Source organism: Catharus ustulatus, chromosome Z (assembly GCF_009819885.2).
Source record: "Catharus ustulatus isolate bCatUst1 chromosome Z, bCatUst1.pri.v2, whole genome shotgun sequence".
In the NCBI taxonomy this organism is placed as follows: Eukaryota; Metazoa; Chordata; class Aves; order Passeriformes; family Turdidae; genus Catharus; species Catharus ustulatus.
Genome location: NC_046262.2, coordinates 12,941,157 through 12,967,426, shown reverse-complemented (window position 1 = coordinate 12,967,426; position 26,270 = coordinate 12,941,157). Strand labels below are relative to the sequence as shown.

At 41.1% G+C, this 26,270-nt stretch overlaps 1 protein-coding gene across 4 annotated transcripts; it reads left to right on the top strand.

The window, feature by feature from the left end:
• The first annotated feature begins 1,297 nt into the window (after positions 1-1,297).
• On the top strand, positions 1,298-26,172 carry DAB2 (DAB adaptor protein 2). 4 transcript variants are annotated; one of them, XM_033085788.2, is made up of 15 exons: positions 1,298-1,570; positions 13,489-13,615; positions 14,769-14,908; positions 15,527-15,625; positions 15,931-16,062; positions 18,018-18,098; positions 18,336-18,359; positions 18,632-18,679; positions 18,894-18,956; positions 19,758-20,387; positions 21,227-21,380; positions 22,114-22,503; positions 22,953-23,044; positions 23,905-23,972; positions 24,734-26,172. In XM_033085788.2, exons 2-14 carry the CDS (start codon positions 13,522-13,524, stop codon positions 23,965-23,967), a joined length of 2,010 nt encoding a protein of 669 aa, XP_032941679.1. In that variant the 5' UTR covers positions 1,298-1,570; positions 13,489-13,521; the 3' UTR covers positions 23,968-23,972; positions 24,734-26,172. The 4 variants fall into 4 exon arrangements, with proteins under 4 accessions (XP_032941679.1, XP_032941677.1, XP_032941676.1 ...); XM_033085786.2 differs by having other exon boundaries at positions 1,299-1,570; positions 21,976-22,503; positions 23,908-23,972; XM_033085785.2 differs by having other exon boundaries at positions 1,302-1,570; positions 21,976-22,503.
• Positions 26,173-26,270: the final 98 nt, after the last annotated feature.

Here is a 26,270-nt window from a genome sequence, read left to right as displayed (position 1 = left end):
TGGAGTTTGTTTGGGTAAAACACAGATGATAATCCTGCTTATGCCAGCTCCAGGCTGGCCTATTCCATAGAAGTTGTTTTGTTGCTGCACCATGTTTAAAGTGGGCACAATGTCACCCTTCATGTCAGGCAGCCTGTGTGACTCCCATAAAGGATGCTGAGCTAGGTATTATCCTCTAAAATGCACGCTGCCCCAGGACCAAGAACCTCCAGTCCTGCTGGTGGGTGTTTAGCACGAGTTGCTCAAAACAATGTAGTGCAGTGCCAGCTGTATAAAACCAACATTGTTAAACATGAATATGACTGTGTCCCAAGGAATTCAGGTCTAATCCTGCAAATGCCGACTGTGTGTGTAGCCAGCAGCCTGTTAATGGTAGCAAAAGCCTCCTTACTTCTGCAGCAAGCACTTCCTTCCGTGAACACTAGGCTAGGGCATAAAAAGAGGCTTCTCTTTTCGGGTAAAATTAGCACTTCTCGAATGAAAGACTGGTGTAGACAAGTGAGACACAGCTATCAGCTCCTAGACACCTCAGGCACGGGGAGGAATAGCACGCTGTAGCTATTCATGGAAAAAAAAAAAGAATACCATGCCGTATCTAGAAAAGCGTTGTATCATTTAGTAGCTTTGGATGAGGATATTTGCCAAACGCATCCACCAGTTTTGAACTTCCCAGTGGTAAAAAAATAAGTTTGTGTTAAATATTTCCATCTTTTGAACACTTCAAATTATCTATCAAATTTTTTTTAACCGGCAGAAAAAAACATAAAAAGGAGAAAAATAAGAAAGTGCTGAGTGCTGCTCTCTCATTTTTTTTTAATTGTTTGTTGGTGCAGAGCAAAATGTACAGTTTGGAGGAAAAAAAAAAAAAAAAGTTAAGCTAGGTTTATAGCCTTGAAAAGAAAAAAAAAAAGACAACATTCTGCTACAAGGACAAAAATATGATTTTTTTTTAATCAGAGGTTCTTTCATACAAGTTGGAAAACAGCTGTACTGCTCTGGGGGGAAAAAATAAAAAACAAATAACAAAACAAAACAAAAAAACGCCCATGATATATGTTTGAATAGAGGCGAGTGGGTGAGTGGGATGTACAACAGCTAGTTCTGGATGTGACCCAGAAACTGAATTGCACTGACCCAGTATTTCGGTTCGGCTGGTCACCGATGTGGGGAGATGCAGGACAGAGAGGGCGGTACACTCTGCGGGTGCCGCGGGATTCCCAGCCCCCGAAGAGCCCACCTGTCCCCCCTTCCCCGGTCCGTGTCCCGGGAGGGCGGTCCGGTCCCCGCTCCCTCCGGCCCCGCGGCAGGCCCGCAGCGAGCGAGCAAGGGGTTAAACTTGTGAGCACCGACACGTTGAGGGGGAGTAGCCAAGACCAAGCAGCAAAAACATCACAGCGCATTCCTGGGTAGTCCTCAGCTGCCAGCATCTGATTAAAACCATATCGCTCGCTGTGAGTGGCTAACTAATCTGAAGGCGAGAGTGCAACAGAATATTTAACCGGGCCCCGCTCTCAGCCAGGCTACCGGCTGCGGTCATCGGATCATGAACGGAGCGGCACGGATCTAGCCCGTAAGGAGCTTTGCGAGCCGGGCTCGGCTCTCGCACAGCCGGGAGGGGGTGATGCGGGGGTGGCGGAGCTGTCACCGCGGAAGGAGCTTTTTCTGCGGCGACGAGAGAGCCGGTGCCTGCGGCGGGGTGGGAGAGGGGCACGGGTGGGGCTCCGGGGGGGCTCTGTGTTAGTGTGTCTGTCTGTCTGTGTGCTTGAGCGGGGAGTGTGTGTGTGGTTTGTGCCGCAGGGGCTGTGTGTGTCTCTGTGTGTGAGTGTGTGTTTGTGTGTGTCTGTCCGTCTGTCTGTCTGTGTGCCGGGGGGGCTGTGTGTGTGTGTGTGCCAGAGGGGCTGTGTGTGTGCCAGAGGGGCTGTGTGTGTGCCCGTGTGTGTGTGCCGGGGCTCGGCTCAGCCCCGCTCCCGCAGCCGCGGTTCGGCTCCGCGGGCCCCGCGCAGCTCCGGAGCCGGCGGCGCTGGGGCGGTTCCGACCCGCGCGGTCCCGGCGCTGCCCGGGCCGGGCTGCGGGAGCGGGTCCCGGCTGAGGTGCGGCAGAAGCCTCCCACATCCTGCTCCTGGCTCCGGCCAGGCGGGCGGCCCGGGGAGGCATGCGAGCAAAGCCATACAAAGGCGCGTTCTCCGTTTTGTGTGTGGAGAGGACGGGGTTAAAATCATTAAATAGATTAACGATATAAACACTAAATTTCCTACTTCTTATAACTACTTTGTTATAATAAATAAGTAATCTGAAAGGGTCTCTCTAATAGCAGCGATAATGAGAACACAGGTTAGGATGCTGTGCAGCCAGGGTAGGGTTTTGTTCTGTTTTTGCACGCAGTGTCCTTGCTGTTTTTGATGGAGCACTCCTCTGTCTGCTGGTGAATTTCTGCACGCTACTTCAGTCTGGGGTAAACTGGGACAGCTGTAGATGTTGACTATTATCTGGTGTTAGTCTTCTCCCATGGCAGAGAAGCTGACTTCTCAGGTGGTGGTCTGTAAAGTCTGATGTCCATTATATGGTGACACTTAATGCTGGGACAGTGCCAGTGCAGTGAGCTGTAAGATAAACCCAGGTGTTGCCAACATAGATTTCCTCAGCTGCACTTCTACATAAAGAGCTTTTACTCCTCAAAAATATTGAGACTGGTTACCCAAAAGCTTACTACAAATTCACTGCTAAGGCTGATGACTTTATTATTTTGAGTGTTGGGAAATTTTAAGTCTCCTCCTAATTAAGCTAGTTTGCCTTAAAAGGGTACATTCTCTTTTTTCAGAAGTCTTCTGTAACTTCCATAAACAAGGCTGCCCAAAATTAACTAAATCTGAGAGCATGAAGGCTCAGATTTTCACAGTGTATGCTAAAGAATGGCCAGAGGTATGCTCTAGTATGGCAACACCTCTGCAAATAGACAAAATTAAAGATGAAGAATGAATTACAGAAAATTAATCATGAAGGTGTGTGTTCTAGTTTGCTATGAAGGCTTGACAGACAATGCTAAATTGAAAGAATGTCTTTGTGTTTGATAGTGACCTGCTAGGCAATTACAATTCTAGCAGGTCTTTGTGTCAGCTTCCATTAGGACCTCCCTGGAGGTAGGTAAGAATAGTGACATGAATTGCAATCTAAAGAAAATCTTGCCAGCTGAGCATTGCCTGAGGGAGTCACCCACCACCTCTGGTCAAAGAATCACTGCAGTTGCAACCAGCACCATGTTTCTTGAGGCATAATCAGCTTTTCAAAATTCCTTGGGTGGTGTGAGGATGTGGTCAAGTCTGAAGCAGAAATTTTTCTTAATAGTAGGTTTGCATTAGAAGGGGGAATGGTAGCAAAGGTAAGGAGGAGGGGAGTGCTAAATGAATGTCAGGTAAGTCATCAGAACAGAGGTTTAACTAGCAAACATCATGATTTGGTGCTTAGGAGAGCTCAGTGTAAAATGGAATGAATGCTGAGACTTTCAAGATTCATATAGCTGGCATCAGTTTCTTTTTGTGAAGGCAAAGGTGATTGTCTAATCTACCATATGCCTTCTACAATGCTGCTAAATCTCTCTATACAATCTATTTTCTCAGTGAGAAGAGCATTACTTGTTAAACTACCTGCACACTGCAGACGAGTAGCTGCTATGGGTATACTTCTTATACTTCTTGCTCAAGGCCTTTATTTCTCGAGCAGATATGAGAAGAGACACTCTAAGCAGGTGATTGTAATGTATGGAAAGGGTAGATTTTTGCCTCTGGGGGAAAGCAAATAAATGCACTTAATGTCATGGAAGGGTGAAACCAGTGTGGATGCTCAAAACTAAAAGTAGAAAAGCCATAGCTTGAGATAAGATGTAAAATGCACCAATATAGTATAGTTGTTGGGTATTGTTGCCAAAGCTGCTGATTTCTCTCCTATTGTGAGCTCTGGGAATACTTGTGCAATTTATGTAGCAAGGATAGCAATATGTGACCACTACAGCAGCATGAATTTGCCTGTACAGAACAATAAATTCCACATGTAGAGAAAGCGAGTTTGTTCTGGAAACAGTGCTGATGCAAACCTGGCTTGCTGGCTAGATTCTGTCAAAAGAAATGATGAAGCAGCATGAAGGTAATTTACAATCTGCAAGGATTTTGAAGAAACACTTTAGATCTTGCATGTAGACTAATGGATAGTTAGTAGAATCAAGATGATACCACTGGGATGGGGGATTGCCAAGATGTCTTAATGAGCTTCTGCTGTGTATCACAAACAGGCGTAGGCCACTACTCGCTACCTCAGCATGGACAACACAGAAGTATAACTTGGGGTTGTGTTAAAGTGATCAAATACTATGAGGAGTACAAGGATTGTAACTGAGAAGAAAAACTGGCGTTAGAAAACTGGTTCTGAGGCTGTGCCTGGGTTCAAGGGTCTCAGGGTTATAAGAAGCTGGATGAAGCACAGTGTCAGGCCTAGTCAATAAACTAGAGTTATCTGTTTCAACAGGATTACTTTGTTTATACAAGCTGGGCAGTTGAGTGCTGAAAAAGCATCTTCTCCCATCCAGGTCTTCTCAGCCCTGGCTGATGGAGGCAGACCATTCTAGTCTCCCCTCATCTCAAAGACTATGCCTTGCACATGCTTGGGGTGCTTGAGGATGAAGTTTCTCAGCTGAAACATCTTGTAGGTCTTTACCCTTAATTATGTGCAATTTTTAAATTAGTTTTAAAAGTTTGTTAATATAGCTTCATATCTAGTGCATATCCCCTTAAATCTAAAAGCTCAGACGTTACAGGGCCAGTTAAGGACAGATTATTGGCCTTGGAGCTGAATTTCCTGCTGTTCTGTCAGTTCATGTTGTACCCTTAAGCAGTAAAATGAGGATTATCTTTTCTGCAGAAAAAATAGGTCTAAGAGACAGGATAATGGATCTTCACCTTGACAGTCAGGAGGCTTCATGATAATGTCAGCTAGGAAGTTGTGCCTCTAACAAAGTCTATTCAAATCCTAATGATGATGTGCCACACACTGAATAATTTTAGCCCTGTGGCTAAAATGCCTATGGATGAAACTTTCCTCTTAGGAGGGAACAAAAGAAGTTGGGAGCACTAAGGATGTAGTTTTAATATTGCAACCTGTTTTTCTGCCTTACAGGTCTCCTCTGTGCCCTGTCAGAATATGGTCATTTGAGCTTTGAGGCAAGGGACAAAGGTCACTGTATGAGTAAGGATTAGTTTTCTAGTAGCTTGAATCACAGACCTGTCCGCAAACTACGGCTACTCTGGTTGATGGAAGGTAAACTCTAGATCTGACACTTCTCCTTGCATGCTTCTGAGGGATAGGAGCATCCTTATAAAATGCTATCAACACTGTCATAGAGATGAGAAATTAGAGAGACCCTGATCAATATTTCTTTATAGCCTGAATTTATGAATAATAGTGTTAACACCCTCTAGTATCTGTAAAATATAATTACTGGTAGGGGAAACTTGAAAATATGAAAACTCTATTAGTTGTTCAGTAGGACATTTACTGTAAAAGCTGTAGTGAAACTCTAAAATCCCTGGTTAATCCTTTCTAACATCCGGTATAGATCTTTTTGTACCACCTTTTTAGATTTGAGTCTTGTGTAAGTTATTCATTGCCTTTCTTGCTGCATATACAGGGGAGAGCTGGGAGCCTTGGTAATAACTAATCTTGAAGGCAAGTGTAACCCTTATATTAAGCAGAATACCTCATAATACCTAAAAAGACTGGAACTGCTGTAGGAAAACCTAGAACAAGTAGGTTTTGCAAGAATTTTCATCAGTCTTCTCAGAATACTTAATGAACATAATTTGCATCTCTTACAAGAGGCAGTATGGAGTGACAGAAACTGCTACAACAATTTGTGTATTGAGAGGCACAGTATCTGGGGGGTAGGTGGAGTGCTCTTCAATTACTGCTGAAATGAATGTTTAATGATAGGCTTTTGGCTGCTCATTGGATAACCAGGCTGGGTAAGCAAACTGCAGTACTCAACAATGAGGCTGGGATTACATGGGTTTAGGCTGTATGAATGCAAGAATAATACAGGAAAATCCTATTTCTCCTACAGATAGATTTTTGAACCAATAGAGAGCACAGTTAAGAGTAAACTGCAGAACATATGCAATCTCTCAGTACAGCTTGCCTATACCCAAACTGCAAAGAAGGATAACTGTGCCAGCAGCAGACAGTTAACTGTATGCAGCTGACATAACCTATGATAACAGCTTCAATATGTGTCAAGTTCCTGCTCTGAGAAGGAGGGGTGAAAAGCATGGTTATTGGCAAGAGTCCTTCACTATACTAACAAGCAAGAAGATCAGAAACAGGCGTTCTAGGCAGGAGGGCTTTAGGAGTACAGTTGGAAATGAAGTGTTTGATTTCTTGTTCAGTTCAAACTCAGTTGCATCTGAGTAAACACTACCTGCCTTGAATAACTGCTTTGCTTCCATGTTGTTCGGTATATCCAGTGAGTCTCAACAAGGAATATTGTCAGAGGTTGAGCTGTAGGCACTGCAGCCATATTGCTTGAGATTCCTCACCCTGCGAGCAGGTGATCTTTCCTTAGCAATAACTGCAGCAGACAGCTCTGGCTTAGGTGCCACTAACTTGTGAGGCCTCAGAACTGGAAACTGGAGAGAGGTATAGAGGAGTGGTCCCTTAGCAGGTTGCAAAACATGCTGTCTTTGTTGAAGGCTGATAGGAATAAAATTCTTGTGGATAATTTAATATATAATTTAGTCTCTTATTCCAAAATAATAGCTCTCTGACAAGAAAGGTATCCCCATATTCTGTTTCTTTCTCAGGAAACAGTTTGGAGTCAGGTGTTGGTAATTCTGGTACTAAAAATGAAGGAATTTCTTAATTCAATAAATTAATGAATAGGTTACCATGGCTAATGAACAGAGACTGGAAATGTTGCTCTCAAGCCGTGTTGCAACATTTCATAATTTGAGGTGGACTAGCTAGAAATCGGGCACTACCTTTGGATACTGGAGTTCCTGGCTGAAGAACAGCTCTATAAAAGTATGGTAGTGCTAGTTTCCTTCATCTTGTGATCAAGTTTTCAGGGAACCAGATAGCACCAGCTCATTAGATGCTTTTCACTCGTTAATTGATATTGTTTCATGTGTTCATCAGGTACAGCTTATTTAAACTGGTCATTACTTCCCTTGAGCCCTTGTTTTAATCTTCCTGCAAAAGACATATTTATTTCCATGATAAGTGGAAGAAAAATCAAAAATAGTCACTGCTGTAGCTGGATTGACAAGTAGTGAATTATTGTATGAGAAATTATGTGCTTAAAAGCATAGTAGAATTATAAAAATGTACCAATCCAATTGCACCACTTGAACTGTGTGACCTGTTCAACCCCAGTTGCTAACTTAGTGATAGTCTCTTGGCCATAATTCAAGTGTGTATGAAACACTTTTGGGAACTAAGTTTGAATTTCTGTGTTCTTGCTAAAAACCAAAAGGTTCAGAGGAGACTGATGTGATGAGAACAGACTGTTCTGTTCAGCTGATGAAATAGCAGCTGGCAAGTTGGCTGAACGGTGAGATGTCTGTGTGGTTTCACAGGCATGATCCTGCACCAGCAATGGTACATGCCATCATCTGTAGCTGACATGGCTAATTAGTGCACTAAGACCTTTATCTACTTTGTGGTAGGTCCTAGGGAAGGGGGCAGCATGAGGGAGGTATTCCCTGATGTGTCTAATTCTGTATTTCTGTCCTGCTGAGTAGATGAAGGTCACCCTTCCCTGTTTCTCGTTACTGGTTGTACATGGTGAAGAGAGCTGGACTATGTTCCACATCCTGCAGTATGTAAGTACTGCTGCAGTTTTTTCCAAACGGGCATTCATGTTGGCAGAGGAAGTCCTTGGCATAAGTTTGCCTTTAATACCTCAACAAAGTATCAATCCACCTCTGGGGTGAGAACACAAAACATCTGACAGGACTTGAAAAGCAAGTTGCACATAAAAAGTTCCCTAAAAATCCTAAATCCCTAAAATCCTGTTATTCTAGAAATACTTGTCCAGGTAAGGGCCTGGTTTAACTAAAGTCACAATATCAGGCAAATGATTTCTTGAACACAAATCACATTTGTGCCAATCTACAGCCTAAGACAGTTCAACAGGATTTTTGAACTGAGTGATGGGTGCATTGCTAATCTAGGAATTACTGAATTATGGGAATAACAGCTGCAGTTGCCAGGCAGTGCAGTTGAATATCATATTCAGCTGTCTCTCTTATAAGACCAAGCACAGGACCTTTGGTTATACTCTGCAGTATAAAAGTATGTATTCAGTCATCTTTCTGACAAGTAATACTGCTCTTGCATTCCAGACATGGCTAAAACTGGAGGTGAATAGTTCCCAAGCTGTCTATCAACTTTATTCTACCACTTGCCTTCAAGCAGGTACTAGTCATGTGTAAGTGTGAACACATCAGGTATAACCTATCTGTAGGTAAATAATTGCTTCTCATGGATATTAGTTGCTGGATATGATGGTTCATAACAGAATAGTTTGATTATAATAGAGAAAACAGATTAATATTAATGCTTGCATAAGTACAAACATCTGGAATGTTCCATCTAAATAATTTTAATCTCTTCTGAGGTTTATTCAACTTGAACTCTTTAGACACTGTCAGATACCAGAGCAATGGGTGTTCTAGTAATGAAAGAAAATACTTAAGACTATATTTTGACTCCTCAGCATGAGTGATCCCGTTTAAAAAGCAAGAATCTGATCAGCACTTTCATGTTTTTGATTTATTAGTGCATGCCTAGGGCTTCTCAAGGCTACTACTATTGAAGCAGGAACTAAGCAGAAACTGTGATAATCAGATGGGGAGTTGTTAGATGTAAATGTGAGTCAGTCCTACAGGGGCTCACAGAAATGCACTGTTACACTCCTGATGTGAGCAGAAGGCTACTTGTCAAGATAATTTACTGATAACAGACTACCTGGCTTTACAGCTTTGACTTTTGCTAGTCGTTGTGTGAATTGGTGTTTAGTCTATTTCCTTAGCTTGAAAACTCAAGTCTTGAATTCACTATAGAAGGACCTGACTAACCCCTCAAGAACAGAGGGAAACAACCTGCCCCACAAGTGTGTTCAGCAGCTGAACTGTTGCTGTTCTCCCTGTTCCTACTTCACGCTAACAGGCTATATTTCACTTGGCAGTAAAAGCTTCTCTTGTCCTCTCCCGGCCTTGCAGATTCTAATTCAAGGTTAATATTTACATGCAATAGCTCTTTAAGCTGAATCATGTACTTGTAGGGACAAAGAAGAAGTACAGGCTGGGAAGAGGACAAAGTATTACGCTGCTGAGCAGATGTTTAGCTTATCTCTCTCTGACTTTTTGGGTGTCCCTAACCTCTTCTCAGATAATCTCTCGTCAACTTTGAGACATTTATCTTTGCCTGCTGAAGGGGGAAAGCCTGTCCGCTGGTGAGGATTCTGTTCAGTCCTTAATTCTATGACAAACTACAGCCATAATGAAGATTCTCAATTCACTTGCTCACAGGACAGGAACATAATCATTAAGGGTATCTATCACGTTGCCACCCCTTTCTCAAATAAAAGATATCTGTAAAAGCATCTCTAAGGGAAACTAAATGTTACCCAACAAAATTGTTCGGCATGTTCTTCTTTGCTAAGTCTTGCTAAGAAACAGGTATTTCAGGGATGACTTGTCATTACTGACAGCCCTCCCTGCAGAGTTCAGAGAGGACACCAAGAGAGCAGTGTGCCAGAAGTTATATGACTGACTTTCCTAAGGTCACTGTAAAAATGAAGTACAAGTCTGACATGGGACAGTAGGTAGCAAGTCATACATCAAAGACTGTGTGTTGAGGTCCTGAAATGGTGTTTATCTGAGGAGTCATCAGTATCTACCTGCTCTTCACAGGACAGTCCCTGAAGGAAAGCAGGGAGATACTGCTAGTGGTCTCTTTAGAAGCCCTATCTGCAGTAAATTGAAAAGCGGGTGACAAGAATGTGTGTGGTATGTATGTGGTGATACAGGCAGAGTTTGGTGCACTTCTCCCAAGGTGGCAGCATCTGTAAATCTGTATGTTTGGATTTTTGAAACAGTACATTTAGCACAATAATGAAGATGGACCATACGACTGATTAGTGCATAATTAAGGTGTGGTGATACCAATGGACTCATCTACATGGACAAGATTCAAACTGCTTTAAGCTAAGTGCAGACACAGTTGCTGGGAGAATGATCTTGTTCTTTACTATACCAGCATATCTGAAGGTTCAACTGTCCTTTCACCCTGACTTAAAATCTCATGCATTTCTAACCTTCCCAGGCTTGCTGGCAGACTCTTTCGAGATGACCTCAAAATTAAGGTGCAAGAGAACAATTCTAGTCATGTTGCCTTCCACCTGCAGCTGGAGTAAGGAAATTCTATGAGGCTGGGCAGATTTTTAACTTTATTTTAGTTACTTGCATGTTAAGCACACCAGTACCTTCCATTACGATAACAAAAACTTAAGTGTGATGAAGTTCTTGCCAAGCTTTAGCTTGAGCTTAAAGCCCAGAATCCATATTTTCTTGTGATGGTGTTTTATAGCAAGCAGAATAGATTACTGTTAGCTCAAGCTATATGTTTCCCCCCACCCCAGTAAAATTTTAAGGTGAAACCAGAGACAATTAGACATGTGCTAGACATGTGGCTTAACTCAGGTATCAAGAAGTAGTTATTTAAAATATGAACATGTATTTAGTTTGTCTTTGTCTGTCATTGCATTCTTAGTTTCACTAATTGTGTAGCTTTTGAGGTGATTTTCAGAAACACCCAGCTCTCCAAAGGTATGATAAATGACCATCATGTACTGTGAAATCTCACAGGGAACATGAGTTTTGCAGGATCTCATATATGAGAGTAGGTCCTGTAAAGTAACCGGACAGCCCTCACTAACCTAAAATTGCATTGCTAACACTGAAAATGAGCTTTCTGTAGTAAGACAGGGTATTTGCAAAGGTTCAGTCACACCTGTGTGCATCCCTGCCCATCTTCCTTTACAGTGGGTTATTTTTTTGCTATTTTGTTCTATAAAAATTAGTGGTCTCGCTTCCATACAATTCAGGCAGATGGCAATGATGACTAGAGATGCCTTGAATTCAAAGGTATATTCAAAGCTGCACATATATAGACCATTTTACAGTTGCCAAGGTGAGGCCTTACTTGAGCATAAGTAATTTCTTTTTTATTACCTCTTAATTTTACTCCAACGAGTTACAAATTATAAAACACCACAGCTAGGTGTAGCTCTACTAATTAGAGGAAGAAGGATCACTGACAGGCAGGATTCAGTGCCTTGAGGTTCTTATTTCTTTTTTCCAGAAAAGAGCTAGGCAGAATATCCTAAAGCTATAACTCAGCTTCTTGAGAGCAAGTCTTATTTCTCACTTCTGGGCCTTTTCCTTCTATTCTCTCAACAGTAATCTTCCATATAGGAGTGGGTGTTTTAACTAATGACCCAACCTTAACTCCTTCCTTCGTTATTTCTGAAGGACTTGATAAATCTAGGGAGGGCTTCCTTATGCTATGTCTAGAAGCTATCTTCACCCAAAACTATACTATCAGGCAAACTAGCTTATCTATTCTGAAAGAAGAATTCAGTTGACTTTGTTTTGCCTGATTAAAATGCGGATTTCAATAGGCACAATCTATTTTAACACTTTTGCAAGTATTCTGCAGAATCCCTGCAGGCTTAATAGTTTTCCCCTTGGCCCTTTTTCAGAATGGACACAGAAGCCACTCTTTCAGTGGTAACATTTCTTAAATAACCATGGCTTGCTAAACAAACTCTTCCTCTGACATCTATTTCTACTCAGAACCACTTGAATCTTTCACAGCAACACCTTTGTTCCCTTGCATCAAATGTTCCCTAACTGTGGCCAGATAAGTTGCTTACAGAGGAGAACAGGTAGAGCTGACAGTTCTTTCCCGTTTGAGGACCCTTATCTCTGTTGATTTACTTGACCAATGCCACATGCAATTCACAAACCATCTGGTAAGAAGCTAGGTCTAATTTTGCTTAGATTAGCTAGTTCCATGATGGCCTTCCTGCTGGTTAAATTGAGGTTTTCAGGGTGAAATTCTCTCTTTTAGATCTAGGAATTTGTGCTCTCCTGGGTTGAGAGTCAGTTAAGAATTGAAATCCATTACTCAGTGAGTGGCAAGCTGGTTGAGTCAGTCTAGTTATCAATTTAGCAGGAGGAAGGGGAGGCAGAAGTGAGACCAAACCCTGCAGGTAAATTTCAAGTAACACATCAGCTATTACTAAGGCAAATGAGGAATTGGCTATTTGGAATAACAAACTTCTAACACAAGGAGCTATGCAATGCTTCTGCACTTGTATCTGCATACAAACTGTGTCTCAAATGCTGGATAAAAGGGGTGGCTTGATCTGTAGCAGTTGCCTGGATGTAGGGGGAATTAGAGGGGAGCCCAATTACTTAATCAGCTAAACAATTTCTCTATTTCATTTGTTATCCTAAAATTTGAGGGATTAATTGCAGCCATTGCAGTATCCCAGACAGAAGATTGATGGAATGGTTTCTGTAGCAGATCTGGATTTCTAGTTCTTTCTGACTTGGTTTAGATTTTCATAACTCTATAAAGCTGCTCTGAGTGCTTCTGTTCCAGCATGGCCTCAGCTGGAATTTAATTTTTTTTTTTAATTTTTTTTTTAATTTATAATTTATTTTTTTCATTTGTGTCTTGGAGGCAAAAGGGTCACATGGCATAGAGGTAAGTCCTAAAAGTCCATAGTTCTTTGTCAATTTGCAGCATTTTTGAAAATCTGAAGGTTACTTGATTACTATTAAGACAAGCCTGTGGGGGGGTTTTGCTTGAGGTTCTATTATGTTTTTACTGGAATATTCTGTCTGCAGCCTGAGGAAATTATTTGGTTTTACCTCTTGGGTGGTGCAGCCTCTGAGTTTTGCTGGTTATAGAATCATTAATAATATCTACAGGCATCTTTTGGTTGTTTTGGTGTCATCCTCATGGGTGTTTGGAACAGATCCTAGCAAATGTTTCTTGCATTCTCTCCTAACCTACTTTAGAGATGCAGCTGGCAGTGCTGAATGACAATAGACCAAAATATCCGAGGTTCTATAAATAGCTTTAAAAGGTAAAAAAGATTGACAGATTAAAACACATTGGTGCAAGTACAGCCCATGTAGATCAGTGTGCCCTATGCTTAGGAATTACTGAGGTGAGGGTTCATCACCTCTTGGCTGTGACTTCATGCTGTGTAGTCTGACTGAGTCAGACTTGCCATATCATCACTCCTTACACTTTCAGGCTTTGTCAGGCATCAGTGTTCAGAGGAACTCAGATGGACCAACAGCTCTACTAAGAATATTTCTTCTTCAAGGTAAAATATTATGACTAACTGTTATTTGGATTTTTAAGCCTGCAGTGAACATAACTGGCCGCAATCCCATCATGTCTACTGAAGCTGAAACTACTGCTACCAACAGCCAGCCTGAACAACAGGCTCCACCAAAGGCACAGTCTTCAAAGAAGGAAAAAAAGAAAGGTAAGAAATGCTTACCACTTGAGCACCTCCTCTATTCTGTGTCCTTAATCTTTTGCATTTCTCTAAATCACCCTCCCACTATTGCTGAAGTAACTCAGAGTTTTCCAGCTGACCAGAAGAGTAAATATGCCAGTATAACAAACTTAACTAAGGTAGACTTTTAGTTTTAAAAACTTTTTTTCTAGCCTTAAGTTTGAAAGCTTTCTATTCCACTGTTAAGTAAGTTGTTTGCTGAGCCTGACAAGTAAGGAAGAGCCCAGAGATGCAAGAACCTCCTGAGGAGGTGACCAGAGCCTCAGTAGCTGTTAGTCTGAACTTCAACCTGACTCCTCCCCACCCTCCAGAAAGGCGATTTCTGCTGGATACAAAATTCTATTCTAGGGAAGCTAGAAAAATCATTCCATGAAAATTATTGTATATGAGATAATAGATTTTTAGATAGATTAGATCATGTAAATATAGTTACCCTATATAAGAATACATATCTAGGTACTTGAGCAATGTTGAGCATGCAGAGAAGAAAAGCAAGCAGTTCGTAGTAGCAGGAACAGCAGAAATAACAAATTAGCTTAAGTCCCAAACTGAAGGACAAAAGTACCAGGACTCATGGTAAAAAAGATGGTGCTGATATCAGGTTCTAGTACAGGAACTGGGAAGTTATTTTTGCCTACATCAGAACACAGTTTACACTTTACTGAACAGCCTGTATGGCCATGGGAAGTAGCATTTCTGCATGGTGTTTTTTCCTAGCACCTATACCTACTTTACTATTGCTTATCCACATTTTAGTCACCTATGTGGTGAAAAATTGTTCTGAAGCCCCCAGTCCTTAAGTACTGGGCTCCACTCTTTGAACTGAGACCACATTCTGCAAGAGTACTGTGACCTTAAAGGAATAACTGTCTTGCAGTGAACATGGATTGTTAGTCAGCTGTACTCAAGAGAGCGTTTTACTGTGTGCTTGGTGTATACTTACATGCTGTACATTTTTTTTAAAGATTACAAATCTCAACATAGCCATTTCTATTATTAAAAAACCAAAAAAAACCAAAAACAACCAAAAAACAGCAAAAAACAAAAACCCCAACTCACCTAAGTATTAAAATTACCTCAAAAAACAAACAGACCCACTAAACTTTTTCTCTGTCTCCAGGGCCAGAAAAAACAGATGAATCCCTCTTGGCTAGATTCAAAGGTGATGGTGTAAAATACAAGGCTAAGCTGATTGGCATAGATGATGTTCCTGAGGCAAGAGGAGACAAAATGAGTCAGGATTCAATGATGAAACTGAAGGTAAGGGCTTGATCTGTCATAAGGAACAATCTCTGGTTAGCCTTCAAAAAGCCGAACTGTCATTTTGTCGAACTGTCACTTTGGCAAAACTTCAAATACAACTTAATGGTAACGTTGTTACTAATATCCATCTAGATGGATGTTGCTTCCTAAACAGTAATCTCTGGCTCAAATTTCCCGGAAAGTCTGGGAACATTCCTTTGCTTCTATAAGCATCCAGTGTGAATGCTGGCAGTATGAATTTCATCACAGATTATGAGCTTGGGTTTTGGAGAGGAAGGGGGATTGCTGTGCAATTTAACACTGACCTCAAAGCACAAGCTGGCATCCTGTCTTGATGGCGACGCTGAGAGATACAGGCAAATTAAAAAGTAGATTAACCTCTGCAACAATGAATACCAGTACTTCTTCAGTACAGACTGGAAAAGCAGGTAAAGATCCTGCTACTGGAGCAGTTTTGTGGACTAAAACCTGCTTTATAGCCCTAAAACATTTACAGAGGAAGCCATCTAGATCTGTGGTATCACTTCAAACTTAAGCAGTCAAACATTACAAAGAACAAGTTAAAGCTCCTTCCGACAGCAGTCTCATCAATACTCTGGTATTCATTCTCTTCAGGGAATGGCAGCAGCCGCCCGTTCCCAGGGTCAACACAAACAGAAGATCTGGGTGAACATCTCCCTCTCTGGTATCAAGATAATAGACGAAAAAACTGGGGTAAGATATATTTTCTTAATGTGATTCTTGAAGCTAGTGAGACACCTGCAAGTTAGACCGATATGAGCTAGATTCCTATTTGGGCACTATACCTCACTTCCATTCATAAAAATTGGCTTGTGAAATGTTTGTAAAGCTGAAGGCTCCTGTCAGATCTCTGCATCCTGTTGTGGTTAGTCAAAGGCTGATAAATCTGAGGTTTGGACTGAAGGTTTTTAACAGTCTCTATCATTCTAACGACAGAGAATAGCAGCTATTATATTTTCAGAAATTTATACCAATAGGTTTTATTTTCCTAATTCCAGGTCATAGAGCATGAGCATCCAGTAAACAAAATCTCCTTTATTGCTCGAGATGTAACAGACAATCGTGCCTTTGGCTATGTATGTGGAGGAGAAGGCCAGCACCAATTTTTTGCCATAAAAACAGCCCAACAGGTATGAATCTTTCTTTCATGTGCTATGGATAATGCTGTTGTGTAAACATTAAACATGTGATGAGGGTCTACTGTTTTGCTGGTAATCCTACAAAATTACTTTGGGGGATACCAGCATGCATGGATAGATTTTACTGAAAGAAAGACAACAGGAATTGACTGTCACCACTGGCTTCTGTCTTGTACAGTTTCTTTGTAGATCAGAATAAAAGCACTCAAGTAGTCTTGGTTACTGTGATTAACAATGCTTAACTTGTCTATGTACCATGAAAGTCATTAGTGAGATGAATAGAGCCATTAGCACAGGCTTCCCACTGTGAAAGTACTATTTCTTAAGTAAAATGGCAAGAGCTTCACTCTGAATTAACAGGAATATAGAACTACATTAGTCTAGTTCATGTGATGCTTTGCCTGTGCAGCAGGAAAATCACTTATTCAATTGCAACAATGATTCTGGGGCCTGTAAATGACAGGTCTGGTCCCCCTAGGACCTCCTAACCCTAACTTGTTGGGATGGATTCTGATCCTTCTGTGAGAAGCTCCTCACATGCAGAAATCCAGTGTGCAAGGTGAGACTCTCTGAGGGGAATCTTTACATAAGCAACACTGGGAAAAGCTATTTAAAAATACCACTGGTAATTATGCAGCTTCATAAACAACTTGAAGTTAGGTATTTTTTTATCATATTATCTTTATAATGACTTTAACTAGTCACCATAATGACTTGATGAGCCTAGACTTCAAAGCTAGAAATTTTTTACCCATTTCTGCCTGCTCTCCTGGAGAACCCGTTGGCAGGTTTGGACCCAGTACAGGTGGGACCGAGGAGCTCCTTGTTGGAGCATGTTGATACTCCAGTAACAGCTATAATGTCTTCTTCTGAGTCTGTTTTATGGGTTTGTCAGCATTCTGACCCATAATTGTATTGATTTCAGTGGAATTGTAGATTAAGCACAAAAGCCTTTTGTATGTACTCTGGAGTCTGTTCCTCCATTTCACCACAGGTGCTGCTTGCCAGCCTCGAAGCTCAGCCAGGTCTCAGACAGCTCTTGACTTGCTGTTGGGTGTTTTTGTCAAACTTGTCTAACTCAGAAATAAGGACTTCTGCAGCTCTAGTCTGCCCTCCATGTTAAAGTTAATAATTCTTGAAATGGCTCTTCTCACAGCTGCTTGTCTAAACCCCTTGATTAGAAGAGGATGGTGCTCAGGCATAAACAGTGAGATCTGTTCAAAGGATTCCCTGCTTGTGCCAATGGTAGTGGCAAAAGATGGGGACGTGTCCTACTCTAGACATTGACAAGCTGCTCCATGCCTGACACAAGTGTTCCAAAGCAGTGTAGCTGAGCTCACAACACCTCAACAACACCATTGTTGTTAATGGATGTGCAGGACATGCTGTGCCTTTCTGATTTACATTAAACTGTCATTATGTCACAGTCTCCATTTAAAGCTGGTCTCTGCTTTACACATTTGAGATGATGATAATCTTACCTTATGCTCGCCTTGCTCATTTGCTATTGGTATACTGTTTCACATAGAAGCAGTATTATATATAGAAGCTCTCTCCATGTTCAGTGCTAGAGTTGGTAGCAAATAGACAAATGCAAAATGTTCTTTCTCTGAGAAGGCTGGGATAAATTTTGCACTTCTAGGACTTGCCATGCAAGTGCATTGCTACCAGCTTCTTTTTAGCACAAACAAAGGAGGTTAGCACAACTTCATATACAAACACTTTTGTAGAGTTAACAACAGTTCTACACTGGTTGTTTCGTTCCTCTTGGATTCTGCATAATCAGAGTCTTGTATGAAGACTAAACAGGTCTTTAAACCCTTGTTTTTCCTGTTATCTCAACCTAAGTCTTGCACCATTTAGGAAGTTTTTCTTGTTGCACGGATTGCAGCAGCAGAAGTCCAGGTAAAAGTAGTATGTGGCCTAAAATCTACATTCTTTTCCAGGCTGAGCCTCTGGTTTCTGATCTTAAGGACCTCTTCCAATTAATTTATAATATGAAGAAAAAGGAAGAAGAAAAGAAAAAGGTGAGTAAAAATATAGAAACTGCATGAGTCTGCATAAAGCTTGTTTCAATTTTGGCTGAGTTTTGGGCACTTGTGGGGGTTGATACTAAGCTCTGCCTAATTCCAGAAACACTGGGAGCTGTTGCTTGGTAGTTGTGCCAGCTGTCTGACTGCCTAGGCTGCTAAGCTCCTCCAAAGTGAGACGCTTTTGATGCTCTACATGATGTTTAGGTATTAAAAGTCTTCTTTTTTCTTTAGAGTGAAGAAGCAAGTAAGACTGAGGTAGGTCACTCCTGCTCAGCCTCTTTTGATTAGGTCTGCTGCAGACTACATCTAACTTTGACTTTCTTTGTGCTGCTGGCATTATGAAGGCAATGTCAGATGCCCAATTGCATTGAAATGGGAGTGAAAGGTGACTGTGGAGCTAATACTGAATAGTGATTTCTCTCATGCTTCCCTTCTCCATCACTTTCCTTTTATAGCCCACAAGTCCCTTGCTTAAGACAAATTTTGAAATTGCAATTATTTCTGACATGGTTATCCATTTATTGCAGAATGGTGGTGAAGAACAGCCAGCTGATCAAGTTGACAAAACGAAACTGGTAGGTTAAATTTTGAAACTTTGTTGCTGCCATTAAAGAGTTCATGACTGACTGTCCACATACAGTATTTCCAATACTGTAGGAAATGCAGTATTTATAGATGGGGATTTATAGTGTTTACTGCAGTTTTTACAGGAAATCTGTATGATGCTTGATTCTTTTTCTTGTGAGAGCTCTAACAGATACAAATCCTTTCAATATTTCTGGCTTCAAGGGAGTTGACCAGATGGACTTGTTTGGGGATATGTCAACACCCCCTGATATGAGCAGCCCCACAGTAAGTAGCATCTAGCTTACTTGCCTTGGCTTTTTCTTTGACAGCAAATTTAGTCCCACTAGTTAGTCCTGGTTTTACTGAGATACCTGTCTAGCAATCATCACTGTACTAGTGGGGTAGGGCTATAGAAGTATCCACTTAATCACTGGATGTACTAGTACTTAATTCTACTAATGTCATTCCAGTAGCTCTGGCTAAAAATTTGGCCTAATTGCACAAAAATGTGCATAAACCTTATAGTACTCAGTATGACCCCCAAAATCCTATAATTTTAAATCTGGCACTACAAGTCACCATCAGTGTGATGCAGTTGGTGCTGTCAACCCAGCCAGTGACCAAACTTTACCCTTGTCCTGCATGCTTGGTGCAGAATTAGCATGTTACCTTCCACTGGCAAAAAGCTCTTCAGTCTTACTCTGAAGCTGAGACTGCAACTTAAAGTCATACTAAGGCTTTCACAGCTTGTCTAAACTAAGGACTAGAATTCAAACAGGGGTCTTTGACTCTGGTAAAAGTCTAGGTTTAATTAGTTCTTACTGATTCTACTAGATTGAAGAACAAGCATCTGATATTTAACTACAGGACCTGCAAACAGATGTTTCAGTATTGGGTTTCAGAAACCAAATCACTGTAATTTGACTAGAGGCAGCAGTGCTCGCCTGTTCAATTTTTTTTTTAATTTATTTTTTTTATTGATGTATTGCATACTAGGATCTCTTCTTTTGCAGCTATTTTCCTCAAGCTTTTTCACTGTGCAGCAAAATCTGTGTATAACTAATTTCATTTTTCTTTCAAAAATAGGAAACTAAAGAGATTCTGTTAGTGGATTTTAATTCTGAAATTGAGACCAAACAAACCTTTGCAAAAGAGGATCTCTTCTTGAATGGCATCACAGCCTCTCTTCCACAACCAAAGGCACAGACACCCTTCTTGCCTGAGCATTCTTTCTCTGCCAATCTCAGCTTCTTTCCTACACCTAATCCAGACCCTTTCAGTGATGATCCTTTCACACAGCCAGCCCAATCTGCACCACCTTCATTTGATTCTCTAAAACCTGATCAGAAGAAAAGTCTGAGTACCTTGACATCAGTGGGTAATGGTGCTTCAGATGGTGATACTGACTACTTTGATAAACAGTTTGACCAGATTTCTAATAGAACTGGCAAACGAGAAGCACTAGCATGCCAGTGGCCAGTTGAGAGTAAGTCACCTGCAGCAAGAATTCCCAGTGTGATACCAGAGAGAGAACGGAATGGCTTTCTTGAAGTCCCAACAAACCTGTTTGTGGAAGGTCCTTCCAAAGGAACATCTGTGCAGAATGGAATAAAACTGGATTCTGAAAACAATATCCAATTAATGCCACATGAGCCTATAGCAATTAACCCACCACCACAGAGTACCAAGCCAGGAAGAGGAAGGAGATCTTTAAAGGTGAACAGTGTTCAAGTAATTTTTGGTGATATGCATGATTTTACTTGGAGAAGCTGGGTGAAAGAAGCTTTTCTTTCTCATTGCTTATTTCTTATTGCTGGCTACTCAGCTTCACAACACATCTACTTCTGCCTGCCCTGCTCATACTAACCTCTCTGCAGCCATGGTACCTTCTAACATCTATGAATGCTTCATAGTAGCAATATCACTAAATTGTATACTCTCTTCTTTAATGCTGCCATACTCCTGTAAAGGTCGGGTAAGTATGCTGCTATGCATATTAACACTTGATATAATGCCAGAATCTGTTATGATAGCAGTATAACCTTTTATGATAGCACTATGCCCATCAACCTAGGGTTTTATAACAATAACATACTAGTACTATCTTACCAAAACCCACGTGGTTTCTCAGTATTTGCCTACTGAAGGCAATTTCAATGACTTGCCTTTTTAGGCGCAGGGTGGCTCTGGATCAGCTTCGTTTGCAAAACTCTGCTGGCCTTGCCACAACGACAGGGCTTTCTGCAAACTAAGCAGTAGTGTTTAAAGGGGTAGGGTGCAGAGAGACGCTCAATTAGAGCAAATAATTGAGCCATTTTAAGTCCTGCTCTTCTGCTGTTGACTTGTGACTACTACATATTTTATCTATTTAATGCCATGTATCTCCTTAGGCATGAACAAAAGGGTGATGTTTGAAGCTCTTATACTCTAAATGATATATCAAAACTCCCTCCTCTGCTTTAGATGAAAAAAAGTTTTCTAGCTCTGGACTAGGGAGCCCTGATTGTGCTAGCATGTGTTCTGCCATGGCATCTCACTTATTTTTTTCTTTCTAGATTACATCAGATGACTTTTTCAGCTCAGACTTCTTTGTGCCATCTATGGAGAGTCAGAGCATGAGCTCAGGGCCACAAGCAGGAGCTCTGCCGACTAATCCACTGGACCTCTTCAAAACAAGTTCTACCACAGCATCTCCATTGGCTGGACTAGGTTAGTTTACAAAAGTAAAGGTCTTGTTCCACTCCAAGATATCTGCTAACACCAAAACATGGATTCTAGTTTTCCTTTACTTCTTGTGTAGTACTACACCCCTTAAATCCATGTGCTGTTTGCCCTAAACTATTAAGTTCTGTGAATAGAGAGTTAAACTCTGCATCATCAACTGAACCAGGATTAATGCAGTTAACTGCTTTAACTTTGACAACAGATTCCTGCTTCAGGTACACAAGGCTCAAGTGAGCCAAGTGCAGCTTGTGAGGTCAGGGTAACATTGCTGCACAGTGTCTTAATAATCATTTAAACAGAAGTAACTATATGGCAAATCCATCTGTCACTTCTGTGCTAGAAGTGCATTCTTCCCTTACAATAATCTCAATTTTGTCCTTACAGCACTGAAATGCAGCAAAGTAAAAATTTAAACCTTTTCTCCCTGTCCCCCAAATGATTTGATTTGTAAGTGCAAACCAAGAGATTTTTTACAAACAGTACAAGAAAATCTTTTGCTGGTACCCTTTATGGAATTGTTACACTCCTGCTTGTGGTCTTCAGATGACTGAAGTGCTGTGTAACAACAATCTCCCCCCAGGTTGCTTGCCAGTAACTTCATCACCATGGACCCCCCACACAATTTCCTTCACTCAGGCTGCATCAGTCTTTCATGGGTCTATGATGACTGCTCAGTCTCCAGGATGTACTCAATCATTTGCCTTTGGTACTCAAACAGTGCCAGGCTGGAACCAGTCTTCGTCTTTTGGTGCCACACCCACTCAGTCTTCTGGCATGTGGTCGCAGCCAGCACAAGTTCCACTCAGTTCCTGGGCACAGACAAGCAGTGCTGTAAATCCCTTCCAGAGCAGCGTGTTCACATCTCCAACGCTCCCAGCTCAGGCAGCCGCGGCGCTGCCCTCCATGTCAGCCACAGCCAGCCCGCCGCTGCCGCCACCCCGAGCCACGCTGCCGAAGGAGCTGTCTAAAAAAGAGAGTGATGCATTCATTGCTCTGGATCCACTTGGGGATAAAGAAATGAAGGATGTCAAGGAAATGTTCAAAGACTTCCAGCTGACAAAGCCACCTGCAGTACCAGCGAGGAGAGGAGAACAGCAAAGCCTTTCAGGTGCTTCTGGAGTTTTTAGGAGTTTTCCTTTAGTAGTAAAGTAGGCATTTCTAAAGATAGTACAGATCATGATGAAATGAAAGTTAGCAAGCTGACTGCCAAAATGACTGGTAACATTCTGGAGTTAATGTTTACTGAAGCAGAGGGTTGTCTCAACTAATTAATCGAAGATTTGATCAGCAGCAGTGGCTGAACACTGACACCTAGTGCCTAAATGACTTGACTAGAATGAGGTAAAACTAACCCTGTACAACTTTAGAATTTCCATCTGATTTAAGCTTAGTGAGGGACAAGCAGGAGTTAATATTGTGACTCAAAGTCACTCCAAGCAGCTTCCGTATAATTATTTTGTGTTTCTGATTAGATGAGCTGTGGTGTTGCTGTACAGGCAGACCTGAGTTCTTGTTACATCTGTCAAGTGGTTTTAGCAGTTTATCTTTCTTTTTTAGAGCCACCAAAGCCTATTCCTCGACAAAGTGCAGTGCCAACTGATGGCCTCTTTGAAAGTCAAGATAAAGCAGACCCTTTCAGTGCCTCATCTGTAAGTAGTAAAATAACCCAACAAAACAATCAGGAAACCAACAAAACAAACTACAAACAACAACAAAAATAAAAACCTCAAACACCAAACTCCCAAATGACATCACCACCACAAAACAAAGCCATCAAAAACCTTTTTTCCTCCTTAATAACTGTGGTGCCTATGTTTGAGCAGTAGTTTAGTTTTGGCTTTAGAGGCCATACAATAAAAACCTTTTGCATCTTTGAGGCTAATACGTAATCTAGCAGTGGGTATCTGTTGCAATAGAATTAACAAATAATTATTCTATTTGGCTTGGCTTAATAACCAGTTTCCCAAGGTGCAAAGTTCTGTAGTATTGGGACCCTCCACAACAGAGTATCAAATAATGTAGCTGCAGAAACGCTCCACTTTGGTTAAATACGACCCTCTTCAGAGCAGACTGAGCAGTGTGGATTGTTCAGCTCTCTAGCTGAACAAATGGGAGGTTCCATGTGCAGGACTCTGTGGGTCAGAAAGTGGCTTCACCAGATCACTCTATTTGGGACAGAGCACTTGAAGCCCTCAGTGAAAATTCTGGACCAGTTCCAGAGTGCTAACTTCAACCTTCTAGCATTTGACTAAAATATATGTCATTACTCCGCTGGCTCCAAAGGAGTATTCAGTAGCAGATGTAGTTCTCAGAAAACTGCCTTGCCTTGGACTAGCATAACAGCTCGCACAGCTTAGAGCCCTCTTCCTTTGTTGAAGCAGTACAGTAAATGTGTGTTTAGCTGAAATATTCTTTCCAAGTGTTTGAACAAGAAATAGCCCTTAGAGCCATGCAGTGTAAATCTGGTGAAAACTGTAAATCCACTAACAGCTTATCTCTCTTTCCTTAGAAGAAATCTCAGAATCCACCCTCTGGTCATTTTGGTAATCAGTTTGGCAATCCGTTTGCATAGATCAGGTGAGTCTTCCGCTAATAAGCCAACCTACTTCATCCTCTGAAATTTATTGAGGAAATGATTGGTAAAGATGGATAGATAGACTGATAGAAAACTGCAGTATCTTAATACTAATGCTCTCTGAAATATGGCAAACAGTGCTTGGAAGAACTTCTGCTGGAGTACCTCCGTCAGGCTTGTACGTAACTGCATTCTGTCTAAGCCTAGTTAGATTTACTTTCTTAGAAATAAAGACTTCATTCTTCCACAGACTTAAATCCCAAGCCCACATTAGATCTAGATTTCCTTTCCTTGAGGAAAATTAGTGACTATATATATGCTGCAGAGCTGAGAGGGGCTGACTTTAGTACCTTCAGATATCTGTGGGAGAATGTTAACACTGAGTGCCCTGTGTACAGCACAGAGCTTTCTGAAGTTTAATCACCTCAATAATTACAGCTTTGGATGCTGGGTAAATTGGAATAAAACTAGAATAAGGCTACTAGACTTTTACTCTGATTTTTAATCAAAAACTGTTACCACCACTTTTGTTGCTAGAAACTAATGTCATTTGAAATTTCATACCATTGGCTGAAGAGCATGATCTACTGATCCAGCAAATCTGCTGCCATAACTTTCAGTCTTCCCCTGAAATACTGTCTAGCTTCTGATAGAAGAAAAGTGTTGGTATTTATTTCTTAAGTTTTGTTCTCAGTTGCTCTGTCTAAGAAATAAAGCCACAACTCATAACCATCCTAACACTAATTCCTTTCCATTATACTAGGCATAACCAGAAAAGGACAAATGGAATAACTGGACCTCTTCTCCATGTGATTTTTTTTCTACATGTTTCACTTTGCTGTCCGCTATTCTTGCTGTTGTTTCATGATGTCTGCAATCTAAAATATATCCAGGTGGATTGAAGCATGGACCCTCAAAGAACATGCTGTGAAGATGATAATTCAGGGCAAAGCAAATGGGGATATTGACTCACGCTGAAAACCCAAATTCAAATTGGTGGATGTTACCTTTACTTTAGTTCTTTGCACTCCGTTACAGAGTGGTTGACAGCACTAAGTAATGTGTTTTGTACCATTTCCCTTTACATAGCACTTACTGTCCCAAATAAAAGGAACTTAATGTACCTAGGGGAGAGATGTTGCATTTGCTTAAGGGTGTTGAATTGGTAGCGAAAACTCCACACCTAAAACAACTAGGTCAGTTGCCTATTATGACAGCAGCAGCCAGTTGTAAAGTTAAGGGGATGCTACTGAGTTCTAGTTGGAGACTGGACAGATGACTTGGTCTCTTAGCCACACAGATGTAACTATGTGTAGAGGAAAGTAATCTAATATTAGTCTATTTAACTAAAAGTAAAAGTATCATTCTGCCATAAATGTGTCATTAAGGGACTGCGGGGTCTGTAACAGCACTGCTGAAGCCCTGAATACTAAAGGCCTACACTGTAAGCTGAAAAACTTCTTGCAGAACATTTAGGTAGTTGTGGACACTAACTGTTGTCTTGGTGCTAATATGGCAGTTTTCAGGGAGGGAAGTCTACTAGGATTGCTTTTCTACCAGGGTGGCTTGGCTAACAAATGAAATAAGCAGGTTGGGTTCTTGTTCATATCTCAGTGAATCCCTGATGTGCTTGGTTTGATTTGTCACATGGTGTTTTCCAGCATTCTAGAAAACAAAATCACCACAATGGCTTCACTCCATACCTTGGTTCCTTGTGAACAGTGCACCACCTCTGTGCCATTAATGAGGCAGTACTCTATCTCTTGGAAAACAGGCCTTTTCTCAAAAGCCTCTTTACTAACAGGTTTTTGAACCAGTTACAATTGCCTGTAACAGCTACATTCTTGGCCAGTGGTGATGACTGATGTGTCAGAAGTTTTTCTGTTAATGTTAAGTATAAACTTGAAATGTTATTGTTAAATCAATGCCTAAGCCATTGCTAAACTGGAAAGCAAAGAAAGTCAACTTGAATGCAGCCTTAGTACCCAATTCTGCCACTCATGCAATTAGTCTTGTATACGAATTTCTCTTGCACTTTCTGTAATGCAAATAAAATAAAAAATTTAAAAAATAGAATCACAATTTTAAGTATTTGTCTAAAACTGGAAATGTAGAAACTTATTGATGTTACACTGTTATATAAAACTGTAGTATCTGTTACTTAATGACATTAAAAAGAAGCAACTCTTCATACCAAATGAACATCAGTGTGGCTGTTAATTCTGTCGTCTGTAACTCAGTCTTTTGGTCTAGTTGACATTAGAAGTTCAAAGCCTGCTGAGAATCATTCCTCACAGGTT

Bases quoted from the DNA above. Each gene is read 5' to 3' on its own strand.
- DAB2 (XM_033085785.2), top strand. From the start codon at position 13,522: ATGTCTACTGAAGCTGAAACTACTGCTACCAACAGCCAGCCTGAACAA. The intron at 18,099-18,335 runs GTGAGTAAAAAT...TTTTTTCTTTAG, and splicing joins AGGAAGAAGAAAAGAAAAAG to AGTGAAGAAGCAAGTAAGAC. The intron at 21,381-21,975 runs GTTAGTTTACAA...ATCTCCCCCCAG, and splicing joins ATCTCCATTGGCTGGACTAG to GTTGCTTGCCAGTAACTTCA.